General features: G+C 43.1%; 1 protein-coding gene across 2 annotated transcripts; it reads left to right on the forward strand.

Annotated features, from left to right (window-relative positions):
- Nucleotides 1-12,573: 12,573 nt before the first annotated feature.
- On the forward strand, nt 12,574-17,163 carry LOC148913526 (uncharacterized). 2 transcript variants are annotated; one of them, XM_089031120.1, is made up of 2 exons: nt 12,574-13,578; nt 15,709-17,163. In XM_089031120.1, exon 1 carries the CDS (start codon nt 12,574-12,576, stop codon nt 13,180-13,182), a length of 609 nt encoding a protein of 202 aa, XP_088887246.1. In that variant the 3' UTR covers nt 13,183-13,578; nt 15,709-17,163. The 2 variants fall into 2 exon arrangements, 1 of the variants encoding a protein (XP_088887246.1); XR_016119956.1 differs by lacking the exon at nt 12,574-13,578 and adding an exon at nt 14,338-14,423.
- The last annotated feature ends 649 nt before the right edge of the window (nt 17,164-17,812 follow it).

The following is a 17,812-nucleotide window of genomic DNA, read 5'->3' on the forward strand; positions in this document are numbered from 1 at the left end:
CCCCTTAGCACCACAAGCGATAGAGATCTTTAGGCATCTAAGAATTCCGCTGCAAAAGCAAATGTCCTGGTTACAAACCGTACAGGAAACTAGAACTATTACCTGAATGGATAAGAAGAAGTATGTTGTACATTAGCCGCACCGCCAGTTCTACGTGGACCGAATGCGCGTAGAGAGATCCCAGGTCCTAAATTCACGCAAGTAACCCTGGATGCGCCCCTACCTTGACTTAACACGCAAGCGTACCGCAATCGACAATGCCTTCGAGAAAACAACCTCTCAAACTGATGAACAACAGCGTGTTCGGAAAGACAATGGAGAACTCCGCAAGCGCGTAAGCCTACAAATAGTCAGCACCAAGAGAAGCAGAAGCATCGTGTCACCGAAGCCAGGCTTCGTTTAGAACCTTAGAGAATGCTGAACTCTACTGTTCACATGAAAGGCAACCTCTACTAAACCAGAGCCCTTTTACACAGCTTTACGTTGGCTGGATCTTATCGAAGCTGCTTATGTACGAGTTCTACTATACTACGATAAGCTTAACCAAAGTACGGAGCACCCGCTGTTCGCCTCCTGTACCAGACACACCGACTCCCTCTTCTAGAAGTGCAAACGGAAGACGTTTACAAGACTGCCTCCCCGACATAGACGAGTACGACACCAAGCGGTTACCCGAAGGAGCACTTCCTTTACTCTGCGAAGAATAAGAAGGTAATTGGGAAGATGAAAGACGAAATGTTAGGAAAACCCATCGTGGAATACGTGGGTCTGAAACCAAAGATGTACAGCGTGCTAAAGTTAGACGGCGTAGAAAAGAAAGCTAAAGGCGTAAAAAAGTATGTGGTTAAGAAGGACATTACGCACGAGTCCTACCTCAACGTATTACGAACACGCAAGGAACAGCGGCATAAGATGAACAGCCTGCGCAGCTATGGTCATCAGATACATAACGTCACGCAGGAGAAGGTGTCACTGTCTGCATTTGACGGTAAGCGATGGATGTGTGATGACGGAGTGCATACGATAGCATTCGGACATCACACGATAAGCAGTTCTTCTTTGACGAACCCACGCGTGGGACCATCATGAAGATAATACAGATGGGCTGACCCTTCTTAGCTATCGCACTTCGGATCTGATAAGTTTCCAAAGACCAATTAGGATCCGTAGCTCTTTTGGATCCTCCTTCTAATTCACCCGGTCCGTAGAGATATCGTACCGCGACATTACCTAATCTCTTCTCCTGGGGGAAGACCGCCCTCGAACTTCTGACGAAGGACTTGTGTTCCACGTGTTTTCTTTTTTATGGCATCCTTGGGTTTTATTCCCGTAGCCCTGGCCGCCTCGTTGTTCAAAAGCCGCGACGACCTGGGGGAGCCTCTGAGTCCATTCCCTGTTGCGTTTGGAGGGATCTTCCAGCTCTTTCCAATACTGGTACCCAAAGAGGCGCTCAGCCAAGGTTTTATTGAATCTTTCGACAATGCTCTGACCCCTGTGGTACTCAGCTTCGGCTCTCCTAATCTTAGTGCTGTGGTCTTTCAGGGTCTTAGTAACCACGCCCATGAACTCCGTCCCCGCATCCACTTGCAGCAGCTTAGGCCATTTCAAGACGCGCTTATAAATCCTACCTAGGGCTTCTGCGACTTCCCCAGAATCCTTGCTGGTTATGGGTTCAGCGTCTTTGTATCTGCTTGCGATATCAACTACGGTCAAAGCGTACCTATAGGTCTTCTTTCTCACCTTGTCATGTGGTAAGAAGAGCAAATCTGCCTGATGAACCTCGTTGGGGACATTTACGGTGAAGCTGGGCCTGGGAATGTACTTAGGCACGGGAAGATAAACCTGCCAGAGGGTTTGTTTTTTCAACCAGTTCTTAGCCGTTTCATCTGATACCCTGGCCGCGGTCGCGAGTTTCTTGATAGCTGACGCTCCTCTCCAATAGCCCTCAGGCCCATAGTAAATCCTCTTAAGTTTGTCCTCTACGCGACCCATTATATGAATTCCAAAACAAGATTGATCTTACGTCCGTTAAAATCCACCGTCTCTCCGTCCACTTTAATGGTGATGTTTATGCTTTCTACCAAATTAGACAAGTCATAGCTCAAAGAAATGGGAGTGTATTCTACTGGGTCAAATGGATTACCTTGGGGCAGAAACTTGGACATAAGAGAAGACTTTTCTCCATTGTCGTAACTATGGACTAAATCGCAATGGACTTCGTAAGAGGATGCGACTTTCCATTTCACATCATATGTACTGCCGCTATTTATCGTGGTACTAGTAAGACCCAGGAGTTCTACCAATGAACTGTCCTTTAAATTAGCGCTCCCATTATTTTTCTTAAATGTCATTTCATGGGGTAATCCTGTGGTAAGAGTGTATCCATGCTTCGCTAGCTCCTTAGCCAGTGTTATGGGGGTGTAATGGGAATCTGGTATTTTTGGTTTGGTGCCGGAAGTTCCGATGACAAAGCCATTAATTAAATTATACCAAGAATTGTACAAAGAGCAACTAACCAGCCGAACCCTTTCCGCGCGGATGGGAGGATTCAGATAAGTAGTAAAGTTATTCTTGTCGCTTTCCAAAAAGACGATCATTATATTAGATACGCCAAAGCCACGCCTCCCGCCAGCCCTGCGACTCCTACGAAGACCAACTCACTATCTTTTTGTTTCTTAGAAGGCTGGTAGTAATTCTCGAACTGAGGCCTTTTCAGCCTAAAGTCGGGGTGCGCCTGCGCATAAAGTTTAAAGGCGTAGTCTGTGTTTTCGAAGTTCTTATCCGCCTGCATCTTGTCTTGGTAGTTCTTGTCCAACCAATCCCGGTAGGCTTGTCTCTTCTTATTCCAAGCCGCCACGTCCCTTTGATATTTCTCCAGCGCTAAGTCGTGTCTTTTCCTTTCGGCGTTAGATTCTGCGTTTCTATCACCGCTAACTAATTTATCCAGATATCTACCACCATAATTAGCTCCTGTAAATGCTAAAGCTGCAATGACTCCACCTGCGACTAAGCTAACCATTATATGTTAGGCAGGTACTTTTCCTTCCGTAGGTAATCCTTTACCATGATAGCCCCGCCTACGGCAGCGGTCATCTTAGCAAAGTTAGCGAAGCTCTTGCTTGGGTCTTCAGTAAAGTCTTCTTTGAGCACTTTCTTACCTACCCAACCAATACCCGCAACAATAGAAGTAATGATAGCTGCTTCTTCAACAGTTTTCAACAACGCGGTCGACATTATATTACAAAGCGAGAAGGTTATTCCATTTCAGGGATCTTACTCTTTTTCGTCTCTACAGGTGCGTGATATGTTGCGGGCCTCCCACTTTACTTTTGGCTTCGTAGCCCGCCATTGTAAGTAAAGGCTGCCTGCTGCTATAGCAACTCCTAACGCGCCGATGACGTACCCAGGATTAATAAAGGATTCCTCTTCCTCCACCTTTTCTTCTTTTTTGGCTTTGTTCTTCCTATTCATCTCCGCGAGCTTCTTTCCGGCAGCGACTCTGCCTGGAGATTTAGCCTTGGTAATCTTGGTATCTTCTACGGGTGGTTGTTCTTCGGTGTCACTCATCTTATATTAAGGGACTTGAAGGACTTGACAAGTAACTTGATGACGACTTGACAATGACTTGGCAATGACTTGACAAACGACTTGACTAAGTACTTGAGAATGACTTAAGGACGACTTGACTAAGTACTTGAGGTGACTTGACAACGACTTGACTAAGTACTTGAGGTGACTTGACAACGACTTGACTAAGTACTTGACTAGGTACTTGAGGCGACTTGATCAGGTACCTCAGCAAGTGCCGCCTGGAAGACCTTTTCGACTTCTCTGTCCTTCTTGAAGTCCTTCCAAGATGTTCCGAAGGAACCTAGTACCTCCTTCAAGTCGACATGCTGAGCTACGTGCAAAGCCGCAGAGGCGACTGCCATTAACTTACCGCACTTCAAAGACAACCACCCACAGGTTATCTTAAGTTCTTGGGATATGACATAGTCATCTCTTATGTCCTTCTGTAGTTGCTCCACGTCGTCTATGGGCAGCGCAAGTCCAAGCAATTTAGTCGCGAACTTAATGGCTGAGTATGCTACGGCGTCCGTGGTCTTACTTGCAAGGGCAGCCTCATACCTCTTATGGAACTTCTTGACTTCCTCTTCCGACAGCTTATTAACCTGCTCATGGGTAAGTTCCTTGCCTATCATTTCCTTACACTTCCCCGAGGAAACAAGGATGTTAAGTTGTTCCTTAAGGTTACTTTCGTCTAACTGTGTGGGGACTTCATCTATCAGCTGCTCAATCTCCATATATGTAAACGTCATACGGAAACCTCAAAGAGAAGATCATCTTGGAATGTTGATGCGTTTTTAAATGCCGCATGTATTCATGCAACTGTTCCTTGCTTATCTCACCACCGTAGTCGCTTAAGATGGTTTCCAGGTCAGACTTACTTGGAGTATAAAATACGACCAGGGAGCCTATGTTTTCCCTGAAGGGTTTAGAGACACTGGTAAGCTGCTGGGAAAGCAACCAAACGCTGATATTGTCATGTCTGCCGCTGAAGGCGAGCTTCACTAATTCGGAGGTGCGCTTTTTTACGTCGTCCCCACAGGCAATGTCATCCAGTATGAGTAAAGTCTGCGTATCTTTAGGGAATTGCTTATGCCAGAACTTCAAATGGCTGGATAACTCGTTAGGGTCTAAGATGTCTACGAAGAAGTCATCATCTTTCACTCCTATGCCTTCCCAGGTGCGGTTGTTCACGTAGGTGGGGCATAATAGCACGATGTAGTCAAAGCGGTATCTAAAGGATCCTAATAGCTGCTCCACGATGAACTGGGTCTTTCCGCAGCCGGTGGGTCCTACTATCAGAGCGTTACAAGGCATGTGATCTGGGTTCATATATAGATGGAACCAGTGGAAGCAGTGCAAAAGATCATCGCCGACGCAAAGGATAAAAGAGACACCATAGAAATGCAAAGGGAAGAGATAGACCGGTTAAAAGAGCGCGTACAGGAATTGTACGATGAAATGTGTGGTCTGAAGCGTGCAGAACGGTTTGGCGCGCTTTTGACAATGGCGGGCTGGGCTAAGGAGTCCATTAAGGACTTCATTCGATATCCCCCATAGATATATGGACTGCATTACGTGCGAACTACCTGCTGACTGCATAATCCCTCCCAAAACACCGATACCCAAACCGTGTAAAAAATACACCTGCTGTCACTGTAATAAGGTATTCTCTGAAGAAGACTTCGTTGGACATTGGTGTCCCGCGGATACTAAAGCACAAAGGACTTTAGACGACGCTCGAGAAGAGTAAGAGGTCGCAAAGAAGATCTTACTAAGCCCCGGCAAGGGGAATTAGCATAGGTCTTTCTTTTTATTGTTAAATTGTTAAATGCTGCAAAGAGGTCTCAAGTAAGGACCTATTTTTTATTGTTATTTTGTTAAATCATCGTAATCGAAGAATGGTTAACATGATTATCTTTTTGCTGGTTTCAACAATGAGAAAGAATGATACCTCATCTTTTAATGGGGGCTTAACAAAATAACAAGAAATAATAGACCCTATCCTAAAACCCTCTTTGCAGCATTTAACAATTTAACAATAAAAAATAAGACCTATATAATGAAGTGCATGCAATGTGATAGAACTTTCAGCTCCAAGCAACGATTACAATACCACCTTTCCAAGAAAGTCTGTCAAAAGACCATCAGCACTGTTTGCGGTGACTGCGGTAAGGAATTGTCCACTGTACAGACCCTACGATATCACCGCGAGCATAGAGTCTGCCTTAAAGGCCATTGCCACCGATGCGATGAACCCCTCTTCGAAGAAAACTGGCATAAGTACCGCTGCCGTCGCTATGACCTCACAGATGTGGTCTGCGAGACCCACGGCGATTTAGCAGAGCGATGTTGCCCCCTTGAAACCGGCCGGGTGCTCACGCGACGTAAGAAGGAGATCGACGAAGACTTCGTATGCTTCGACGACTATGAGGGTGTAAAATGGGAGAACCGAGAACATTGGGATGGCATCTGCGACCGATGTGGCTGTATACGTAGCGGCCAACATATTTGGTGCTGCCTTTACGATGGCCCTAAGCCCTTAGATCATTATCTGTTGGTAAGAAAAGAGTGGAATCTACTTAAGGTATAATGTTACCTTACATCGCAGCGTTCCTAGGAGGCGTGACTATTACCTTATCAGCGTATGAAATGGCGGAAAAAATGAGGGCAGACACAGCAGATGACTACTTATCCGCCCATGAAGAGGATTAGTCGCACAACGGATTATCCTCCGCTCGACGTTCGATGTCAAACTTCCATCGGCCGTTCACCTTACCATGGCTGCGTAGGTGTGTATATTCTTCACCCTGCAGTATGTATCTCACGCAGTCAGGCGCCCAAAGGCTGTATTCCTGACCGTCGCGTTCTAAGACCAACCTCAAACGGTCGATGTCTTCGAATGCGACGTAATTTTTTATTCGGTATGAAACGCCTTGCAGCAGATCTCGCCAGTATGTTTGTTTAAGAATCATTATACCTATGGAATATCTTAAGGTGCGTGCTTAAGGTGTTGGGGCCTTTGAAGGCCTTTACGCACCAAGGACAAGGGGTACGTACGTCGGCCATGTACTCGGCTATTTCCCTGGTCAGCATATCGTAATCATTGCTTACGATGGTCAGGTAACCATTCTCTTCGAATCTTTCTAACATCACCTTTTGTTTGTCGGACAGGACTCCGTTGCCTTTAGGTGTTTTCAGTTCGATGCACAGCCCATTATATTTTTTATGACTGTTGAGAATCAACAGGTCGGGTTGCCCTGCCTGGTAGCCCTTCTGCCAGCATTTAATGCGCTTATTTGAGGTGTCTTGCAGTTCTCCTAAGCCAGGGACTATGATTGCATATGGGTAGAACCTGCGAACGTTGTATACGACCCGATTATGTAGGTCAGACTCGGTCTCTATTTTAAACTTCATCTTATTTGGGCTATTGAAGCGCTTCTCCAGCTCGTAGTTACCATTCTTTCTAAGCGCAGGTAGGACTTCCTCGAAGACCCAGCTACGCAGCTCCACTGCTTTAGGTAGCTTGGAGCTAAATATCAACTCATACAGCCCAGGTTCCGAAATGAACACGGATTGTGGGTGGATAGTAGAAGGGGAACGGTTTGGGACCCCTTGCATGTCAACCCATCTTTTCTGGTACTTTTCAGAGACATGATCCCTGATGGCCTTCTTGGTGTTCTCATAATCTAACGCCGCAGCCACCTCCTTTGCTTTGAAATACAATTGGTCGCCTTGCACTAGGCATTGCAGTTTAGTTTCGTTGTTTTCAAATACGCGAAGCATTATATATGTAAGGAATATTCTTTATCCTTGGCTCAAGGAACTCGAGTCTAGTAGGCAACGCTTTTTAGCTGATTCATTTCTACACTCAGTTGCGCGTCTGAGACTACGAAGATATATGCGTTGATCTTAGTAGTGTCGCTGGCGTCTTTGGTGCGCTTGATCTCCAACGTAATACCGTCCTGGGTATTTACCAGCCGCAATCCCTGTCCATGTAGGTCTTCGTCGTTCGTCGTGCGCATGTCGATCCACAGCGCATACTTATCCTTAAAGAATTCCTCGGGGCTAATTTGGTCGCCAAACTTACGTGCGACTTCCCGGTACATATCCGCGGGCTTTATCCCTTGTGAGTAAACCTTATTAGGCACTCCGTTAATGCTAACGCCTACGTTAGTGATGTTAGGATTAAAGAACGCCTCAGAGTCACGCACTCCTGCCGTGTATGTCTTTGCGAACAGCAACATTATCCCTGTAAGGCTGCGCCTGGGAAGGTTAATGCTTTGGTTGATGACCTCTTCGACGTTATTTGTAAAGCTGAACGTCTTGTACATCACGACGTGATCGTAAAGGAAAGCCTTCCCGGAGCTGTATTCCATACCGGCGCTACGTGCTAAGTCTTCGCTGTATACCGTTTCGTACTGCAGCTCTAAGTTAGTAACGGAGTATGGGTGGACGGCTGAGGAACTTACGTCCTTTCCCTGTAGGATGTTCGTAGTGTCTGCTAGGGTTACTTCGAACTGCAGCTCGCTTAGCTGCCTTGGGTAGTATGCACCGTGGTTCGTGATAACTTCGAAATCTAATGGAACTACATGCTTAGTACCATAAGCCGTCTTTATTTCGTCTTCTCCTGAGGCGCCAGAGGTTGCGCTTCTTACCTTGCGTATGGCATCACTGGCGATTCCCTGCTCTATCCTTTGCGCGCGGTCAAATGCAGTCAACCATAAGTCTTTGTACGTGGTATACAAATCATACCTGTTTAAGTCCAGCAAGGATTCCCCGGCGAACTTTACGCGTATTTTGGAAACAAGGTTTCTACCTGCATTATTGACGACGTAACGCACGTCCGCAGTGTTTGGTTGTATTGCTAGGTCAAACCTTAGCGCCAGGGTGCCAGGAACCAACACTAGGTTATCCGTTAGGCGGGGCACGCCTACGTACAGGGTTTCCCCTGGCTTAGCGCTGCTGGGGGTAAAGGTGACCCGGTGAAAGGTGCGTTCTGCTTTCAGTCCGCCAACCTGCTTAGGTAATATGTTGGGGTTTAACTTTGAGCTTATCATATATAATGGAAGTAGAAGGAACGGATTTTGACCCCACCACCGAAGAAGGCCAAGTCGATATTAACGACGAAGAATACGATACGTTAATCCCAAATGACAACGTGTCCCGCGAGTATATTTGGGATAGGCTTCGAAATAGGTTCGGAAGTAGGGCCCGCGAGGCCTGGCGTTCCTTAGAGGATAAGTGGCAATCAAGGAACCCAGGGAGATCTATTCCAGAATATTTAGAATTGCAAAACTTGGATTCCACGGACCTAAAAACTGAAATGCTAAGGGGGCTTTTAGACGACGTAAGGGAGAAATTTCCAAATGTGGACTTGACCCGCCTTAATTTCCAAACCGGAGATAAGGGGCAAATTCAAATCCAGTATAAAGGAAGGGATAAGTGGTATAATCTCTACCAAAGGAGAGACTCCGACAGGCTCACCAGTAATCTCCCAAAAGAAATCAAAGACGCATTAGGAAGACCTAATTTGGTGGAAAGACTAAGAGAAAACGATGAAAACACCAGCGAAGCCTTTGAAAAGTTCAAGACCCTAATGCAGCGGCAACAAAAAGGTCTTGAGGCGATAAGGGAAGTAGAAGAGCTAAAGCAAGCGATGGAGGAAAGGGAAGCAGATTACATGCGGCAAAACCGACTACTCCTTGATGCTCAAAAGAGAGAACTTGACGACAAGAATCAACGCATATTAGAACTTAGAGAACAAAGAGACATTTCTCTTCGCGAAAAAGACAGCGTCCAAAGGGCATTCAATCTCGCCCTGCAAGACCTGGATATAAGCAAGGAGGAAGCTAAGAACTTACGAACCACCATAGCTGGTTCTTTGGAGGAACGGCGGCAGTTGATTACCGAAATCAACACTAAAGAGGAGCAAATCCGGCAAAGAGATCAGGCCATCGAAGACCTGGAGGGGCAAATAGAGCGGCAGCAGGAAATAATTAATGACCAAACTCGTCCCGAAGAGGAAAGGGAGGCAGCACAAAGGGAATTAGAAGCCCTTCAGGAAAGAGTCGCGGAATTACAAGCGCAAAAGGACAACCTGGAAAGAGAATTGGGGCTTACCACCAAGGAAAAGGTAAAAAGAGCCCTTTTGAAGTATGGCATTCCGCTGGCATTTGCGGTCGCTATTTCAAGCGTAGTAGGAGTTATCCTATCCGCGCTTAAGGCTACAGGCGCGGGCGTAAAGAAATTAGGCAATGGACTAACGGACTTGGGAAAAAAGATGGCAGCCGGTCTTCCTGGGCTGCTGGGTTCAGTTGTTTCCTTGGCACTTAGGGCCGGCGGCGAACTGTTGAAGTTTGTAGGGAATAACATCTGGATATTAGTCGTAGCTATTGGGGTGGTCCTCCTGAAGAAGATGAAGGCTTGATCTTCTCATCGGACGGTGTCCTGCTTTGAGGATAATGAAAGACGGTATTAGCACCGCCCTGGTAATTTGGAACCAACGGCAACACACTCATGGTAGAAATGGGCTTATGACTCCAGGCTGCATTAGCGGGCCTGCGACCTATGCGATTTATCCCAAACTTGCCGTCATCAGAAGTGACTTGCAACTTAGCATATTTACAATTGGCTAGCATATGAAAAGTCACTGGCGTTAGGTCTTCAGTGGACCTAGTGTAGGGCTCCATCGAAAAATGGGTAACTTTCCTGGTGTTCGTTGAAGTTCGATAAGGAAGCAGGGGCTTATTATTCTCATCGATAAGCCTAAACCCCACATTCGCATGCGTATTTGCATTAATGCTAATAGTGCAAATGACCAATGCAGTGCCCCCAACTTCAACCCACAGTCCAACGTCATGCCAGGCGCCGTTGTCATATCCCTCTTCATCTAAGCGGTGGGTATAACGCGTTTCCCTCACGTATGGATTCATATATTACAGGGAACAAGTTCCCTTCTAGAGGCTCATTACCGTCAAAGTGCTGATGGTCATGTGGTTATAGACAGTATTCCTTTGATTTTCTATGCTATTTATGCAAACACTCCCGGTGTCATCTACTCTTATCTGCAGCTTTACCTTTCCGTGGCAATCAGCAACCATGTGGAAAGTCCAAACGGAAAGATTCTCGGCGCTATTCGTTGGCGGCTCTACTGAGAAATGCGTGGGCTCTCTGTTGTTCGTCTTCGCGCGCATGGGTTGCAATACTCCATTGTCGTCACAGAAACGAAATCCTACATTCGCACTGCTAACGGCCCCCAAAGAAATGCTGCATAATATCAATTTCTTTCCTGAGTAATTCAAATTCACGGACATGCCCGTGACATCAACCCAAGATGCCTGGGTGTATTTTTTCTCGCCTGTGTAAGTCGTATAAACACAATCTACTCCAGTTACGTAGGGGTTGTTCATCGCCATATATAATAGCTTAGACCAACGCTTGCAGCTGCTACGCCGGCCTTTAGTAAGTTATGGTCATATTCCTCGGGTATCGTAGGCAGGACCTTCTTTTGGGGCTTCTTCTTTGGTTCGGGTTTTTCTGCGTGTTCCTTTTTTGGCTTCTCCACGAAGTGAGGAATGTTCCTAAGAGTGTCAGAGTTCACGTCATTCGCCCCAAACTTCATATCCTTAGTAGCTCGCTGCAGTTTGTTGTTGTATCCTACTACAGAACCAGTATTTATAGATAAATTACTAGGCATTAACCAACAACCCGGGGCTACTGCATAGTCCAACCTCGCCTTAGAATTTTGTATGGCTAGTTGGTAACGCTGTACGCCCTTGCTAATGTCGCCCTCCAAGATCGAACTTTCAAATAGAATCAAAGCTTCGGCTCGCGTTTCTTCTGCGGCGCCCGTATTTCCGATTATGCTGGATCGGGTGTTTACCTGAGCTCCAAGGATGGAATACACGTAAGCTTCTATGCTGCGGTTTAAACGGGCAAGGCCGGCTTTGGTTAGTCCTTTACCTTCTGGGGGTATGAAATTAAGATATTGCTTCGTTTGCTCGTCGTTGGTAATTTTGATAATCAGTGGATTAGCCCCTGCATACTTACCACCCTCGTCTTTGAACAGAGGTCCGTCTCTGACTTCCTTAGTGGTCTTAGCGTTTGGTTCAAAGAAGGTGCTACTGTCGTGAGTTTCTTTGTGATACCCAGTGTTCCATCGTAGATTCAACGCATGAACTTCCTTATCACTTAGCTCGTGTCCACCAATCCCCCAATAAGCCCAAATATGTCCCAAACCATTGTTAGCACCGGTAGTGCATCTAAAATCCTTCCCTACAACACCGAACTCCTTACAAAGCCTGTTATAGGCTGGAACGTCGTATTTGTTATCTCTAGGATAAAACGCAGCATCTCCCGGCAATGCAGTAACGCCCATCTCATGTAGTATTCTCCTAACCGTGAAGTGAAAATGAAACATAAATATTGAATTCTTCATCAAGTTCGCACTCACACCACAGCCGCTAGTGGCACACCAAACCGCAAAGTTTAGTTGCTGCGGCCAATAACGCATGTTAGGACCACTTAACCATTCATGAGATTCCTTAGCGGTGGTATGAACAATGGGTACGTTTTTGAAGATATCTCGCACCTTTAACGGAAAGGAATGCTTGTTAGAGATCCGCATGTTCAGCGTTAGGTCCAAGCTTGGGTGTTTATCAAATGAAACTGCGGGTATCGGATAAGTACTGGTACCCAGCAATAATTCCTTTGACCAACCTTGCACGGGCTTATGTTCAACATATGTTGGCTTAGGCTTATGTTCAACATAACCAGAATTCTTCAGTTGATCGTCTATCTGATTAACCAGCGTAGGTTTCAAATCCTCATTACTGTACATTCTGGAGCCGTTATAGTAAATACCATCGGGCCTTCTTTCGAACTTACTAGCATCCGCGTGCGGAAACATCTTCCTGAAGGCCCTCCAATTCCAGTAATCCCTATTGTCGTGATGTGGCTGCTCCTGTATATCATTCCCAAAAGCGTCGTACATTAGTATATATAATGGATGTTATACCATCAGCGCCTCCACTCTATCCTGATTTACCTACAAAACCCAATGAATTGAATGCCGAGAACTTCCGCTTGAATAAGGCAAATCTAATCCTCGCTTACTTAGAGGGTCAAACGAAGCACTATGAGGAGGTCAGGAAAAAGTATGCTAGAGCCCGAAGCATATTACATAAAATCGCGATAACTTCCGGCTCCATGTCCGTGGCGTTAACAGGCTCTGGCGTTGCTACTTCGCTTACTGGACCGGGAATAATCGTTGGAGTTCCTTTGGCTAGCGTCGGCGCCGTCTGCGGTATTATTTCGGCTGTTACAACAGGCGTTATGAAACAGTTGTCAAGCAAAATATCCAAGCATGACACGACAATAGCTCTGTCAAGGGCTAAAGTAAATACGATCATTGACCTTGTCTCAAAGGCTTTGCGTGACAGAAAGATAGACAACGCAGAATTCTCGCTTATCTTAGCTGAAGAAGACAAATACGAGAAACTAAAGTCGGACATAAGGAATAAAAAAACCATCGTGAAAGATCTTTCCGAGGAATCTCGCAAAAAGATCTACCAAGAAGCGAAAGAAGAGCTTCAAAGAAAGCTTGCTCAGTAAACATCTGCTTTGAAAAGAGCGTGACAGGATTTCGTTTACATATCGAACGACAGTCTGGAAATTACGCGTAATCTTATGGCATAAGATTTATACCATAATACACGGCATGACCTTATTTAGTAAATTATTACGCGTAATATAAATTATTTAGCGAATTATTACGCGTAATATAAATTATTTGCATGACCTTATTTGGCGAATTATTACGCGTAATTTCTCATCTTATGCCATAAGATTCACTATCTTCTTGGAATCCATCCTAAGAGGGGGTGGTTGGGGTCGATTTCGTGAAATATTTCGTAGATTACGTCAGGGTAATAAGGAATATCCTTATCCAGCCGACAAAACATCCACTCGGCTTTTGTCATATCAGAAACCTCAGGAATAGAGTTACCGGTAATTTCAGACAAAAGATAGGGAATAGCTTTGTAATATTTCCCTAGCTTTAATTTTTTCAGCGTTTTCCGTAGGCTTTGTGGCGTTGGCTCTTCTAAGTGGTTTATAATTCTTTCCATTACTTCGTCGTCTAAATATACCGGCCGTTGACCTTGAATGTGACTCATCCAGTCTCTGAAGTATTTTATTCTTTTGTATGGCGTCTTCTTACGACCTCCGTTGGAATAATATTGTTCCCTGGTAGCACAAGGCACGGCATTACGAATATTTTTACCGCACTCGTAACACTGTGCTGACGTGTCGTCTTCTATTTGCATTTTCTTACCACAACAAATATACTTATTTGGTTTAGTAGGTACAAACTTGGGTTTCAAGCACTTTACACAGAAATCATAAACAAACTCTTTACATTCTTCGCACTCCATATATAGACTAACATATTTGCGCTGTTGCCCCCAACCACACTTGGAGTGGGGATTGTCCGTAGGTGGATTTTTGACACGGGTCTTGCCCGTGTTGAGATTGCGCTGGAACCCCCATTCCCTATACTACTAGTGCTACCTATGAAGATTGATGTCATGCTTGCTGGCTAGCATTTCAACGACTGTTAATTAAAGAACTGATGAATAAGAAAACAATACCTTGAGGGAGATTTTAGATTGAATTAAAGATTTTAGATAATTAGGATTAAAATATTTAATAAAGTCTAAAGATCTCCCTCAAGATATTGTTTTTTATTGCAGTTCTTTGATTGACATTCATTGAAATGCTTGCCAGCAATGAGACATCATACTTTGCAGGTCACACTTCAGCAATAATAATAGTAATGTTGGCATCATGAAAAAGTGAGTCCAGTGATACTATTAAAGTTTCCTTTCTTTCATTCTTCATCAAGTAGGTTGAATTTTTTAGACAATAGTCCCCTTCACAGTTCCCTGCGCCATCTTGAAATGTAGCCATGCCTTTGCATTGAAACAAGACGAACGGTGAGCTTGCAATGATAGAGACATGGGAATAATTATCCAAGGTGTTAAAAAAGGTCTCTGTCATTGCAAGCTCACCGTTCATCTCGCTTCGATGCAAAAGCATGGCTACCTTTCAAGATGGGGCAGGGAACTTTGAAAGGGACTATTGCGACTTTTTAGTTCTCCAACTGGAAGCTTCAACTTCACTTTATTTTACACAATATGGTGTTAGAAAATTAAAAGATGTATGTGATACAAGGCAACTTGAAAAGCTCTTGCAAAAAAAAAACCAAATCATTGTACATACGGTGCATTGCAGTTTACTACCTTATTACATGAAATTTTCGCGACACGTTTATTTCATGATTTTACGGTGTGCGTTTTTCGTGACACTTAAATTTCGCAATTTTGGGAAATTTTTGTATTTTGAATCACTTTAATTTCCCGTTTTTAAGTAAGGCACTATTTCATTTAGCTTATCCTTGAATCAAATAGAACGACTTCATCTACAATATCGTCAAAACTAAAAAAAGATGCAGCGGCAGGTCTATATGACAACATTAACAACAAAGAAGTTCTCACAATGTCCACAAGTAATTCACGCTTGTACATGAATTATTGAGTCACTGATTGACCACGATATCCAAGTTACTACACCCTTGATTCCCGCTTTCTCCGATCCTTTCAAGACATGAACACAGAAAGCAGTAGTGATAAGTAGGACCGAGACATTGCCCCAGAATAGTTAGAAATATGATTTTGCAAACGTTTCAGTGGTAATAAATGTATTCTTTCTTGATTATTGACATATTGTGAGGCACTTAATTTTCGCGTCATGTTATGTTTGCAACACCTAGTTTTCACGTCGCTTTAATTTCGCGATATTTTTTTAATTTGCGAAATTAAGGTGTCGCGAAAATTCAAAGTAATAAGGTAGCATTATTCTTTAAGATAACAAAACTGCATGCTACAAAGATTGAATTAGTAGCATTCACGCTGATGTCGCATATTGTTTATTATAAGGCACAAAATAGGAGCCCTGGATGATATCTATAGGTCCCTTAGACTAAACATGTAGATGATTGTAAAACATAGATATTTTGCTGACAGCTCATAAATGGCATTATATATCAAGATGTAAAGCTTTTATTCCATTCCTTTGCAGGTACTTCAGATTGTAGCTAATTTTAGGCATGGACACACTGGTCAACTTTCATTCATTATGGTTTTTCTTCTTTTCATTGGAGCCATTGCTCGTATCTTTACCACTGTGCAAGAGACAGGTGATACAATCATGCTTGCTACATACTCCATGACTACTATTCTTAATGGTATTATGCTGGCTCAGGTCTTGTTCTACTGGAATGTTAAGGTCAACGTGGACCACACTAAAAAGTCTAATTGATAACTAACTTGAAAGTTACTTTATCATATTATATTGTTATTACTGGAATTGAAAGTGGTTTTGAGGGTTTTAATTTATACATAATCAGACAATAAAGGTTTTCAAATAGGCTTACATTCATTTGTTGTTACAGCTTTAATCTTAAACAATCATGTATTTTACAGAAATAACTTTTTTTCAAACCATTGTTACTAATAGTATTGATATAAAAATGTAATGTATGTCATCGAATGTCACTTTAATAATTATATTTTTTATCAACATGTATGTGTCTCTCTGAGTAACAATAATTAACATTAATTAGATTAGTTTCCAGTTTTCAACTGTTTATGTGTAGCATGAAGAGCATTATGTAGCTTAGGATAGCTAGCAAAATCTGGCAAAATCGGATAGCAATTAGTGAGCCTCACCCAACTTCTGTTTGTAACAGTGATATGTTAGCATAATGTACATGACATACATCATCTGCTTCTTATAGATCAGCCAACCACTACTGAGGAGATAAGCTATTGTTTACATACGCTGGCGATAACAGGCAACTAATTTCTTAATTTTCTAAGTTTAACTTTGCTTAAATATTTTATTTATTTAACCACATTAAATCAATAGCAGTGATTTCAAGATGGTTGGCTTACACCTACATTTTTATGTAAGAAACCAGATATTTTTGTCTTTTGACATTACATTTTCTTTTTTGTTTGAGTTTTCTTGGGGTGTACTTCATGACCCTAACCATTACTAAAAAATGTATTCTGTACAAATAAAAAAAGAAGTATTATGTGTCCTAGAATTAGAAAACAAGAAAAAAAAAAGGAAATGTTTTTAAAATTTAAATTGATAAGCATTGCAGAGTACAATATTGGTAGATTTTGGGTTTGGAAGTTCCTCAATCCTCTCTTAATTAGTTCTAAATTTCTTGAAATATTTGCAGATGCAATATTTTATGAATGATTTTGCAAGAGAGAAAAAACACAAAACAACTTTACTAGGTAAAGTAGTATCAACAAGCAATGAATATTTTCCCTTAGTTAAGCATTTTTCTTGCTAATGTTTCAAATGCTAAGGAGTACTGATTATGTCAATATGGTTTAATAAAAACTACCAGTAGTGCCTTGTTCCCTGTAACGGTATCATTCATCCCTGGTTTTTAATATATAATATAATGTTAATTTCATTTGTTATATCTTTAATAATAAACAATATGAGGGTCAACTATTTTTTTCCACCCCGGTATGCTAAGAAATGGTGTGTTCTGATTGGCTGCTGGAGAATGCTGTATTTTCTTTTTTTATTTGGCCAATAGACCATAAAAGTGCGATAGTAAAAAGAGGGAGAATAAGCTATTTACAGTACTAAGGTCACTGGATAGGGAAAAATAGACTTTCGCAAAGTCCGCCGCCCGCTTTGTTTTTGTTTTTTTTACTGGGCGCACGACGGACTTTTCGACCTTGCTTCCCGCCAAATTTACCGACCCAAAAATCAGTCGGTAAATTATAGCCAATCACAATGCTCGAAATCCAAGCTGTCAATCACAATGTAAGATTAGTAAGATTATCTCTATGATTCCCATCGGCATCTGTCAACATGTACACAACATGTACACAACATCTGTCTGACAACATGAGATCAATATCTGAGGCCATATCATACGGTAAAAATAAATTAGGATACGAAACTAAAAGAGAATACCAGAAACAAAGTATAGAAGCGTATCTTTCAGGCAGAGAAGTTTTTATATCTGCACCAACAGGAGCGGGAAAAAGCCTGACATTTGAGATCGCTCCATTCGCCTTAGATTTTATGAGGTTCAGTGAGAAAAACTTCATCGAGACTGTTGTTGTTGTTGTTGCCCCTTTGGTCTCTT

Source organism: Actinia tenebrosa, unplaced genomic scaffold (genome assembly GCF_029948245.1).
Source record: "Actinia tenebrosa isolate PJP-AT-01 unplaced genomic scaffold, QUT_ActTen_1.0 PGA_scaffold0__85_contigs__length_37466705, whole genome shotgun sequence".
Lineage (NCBI taxonomy): Eukaryota > Metazoa > Cnidaria > Anthozoa > Actiniaria > Actiniidae > Actinia > Actinia tenebrosa.

Bases quoted from the DNA above. Each gene is read 5' to 3' on its own strand.
- LOC148913526 (XM_089031120.1), top strand. From the start codon at position 12,574: ATGGATGTTATACCATCAGCGCCTCCACTCTATCCTGATTTACCTACA.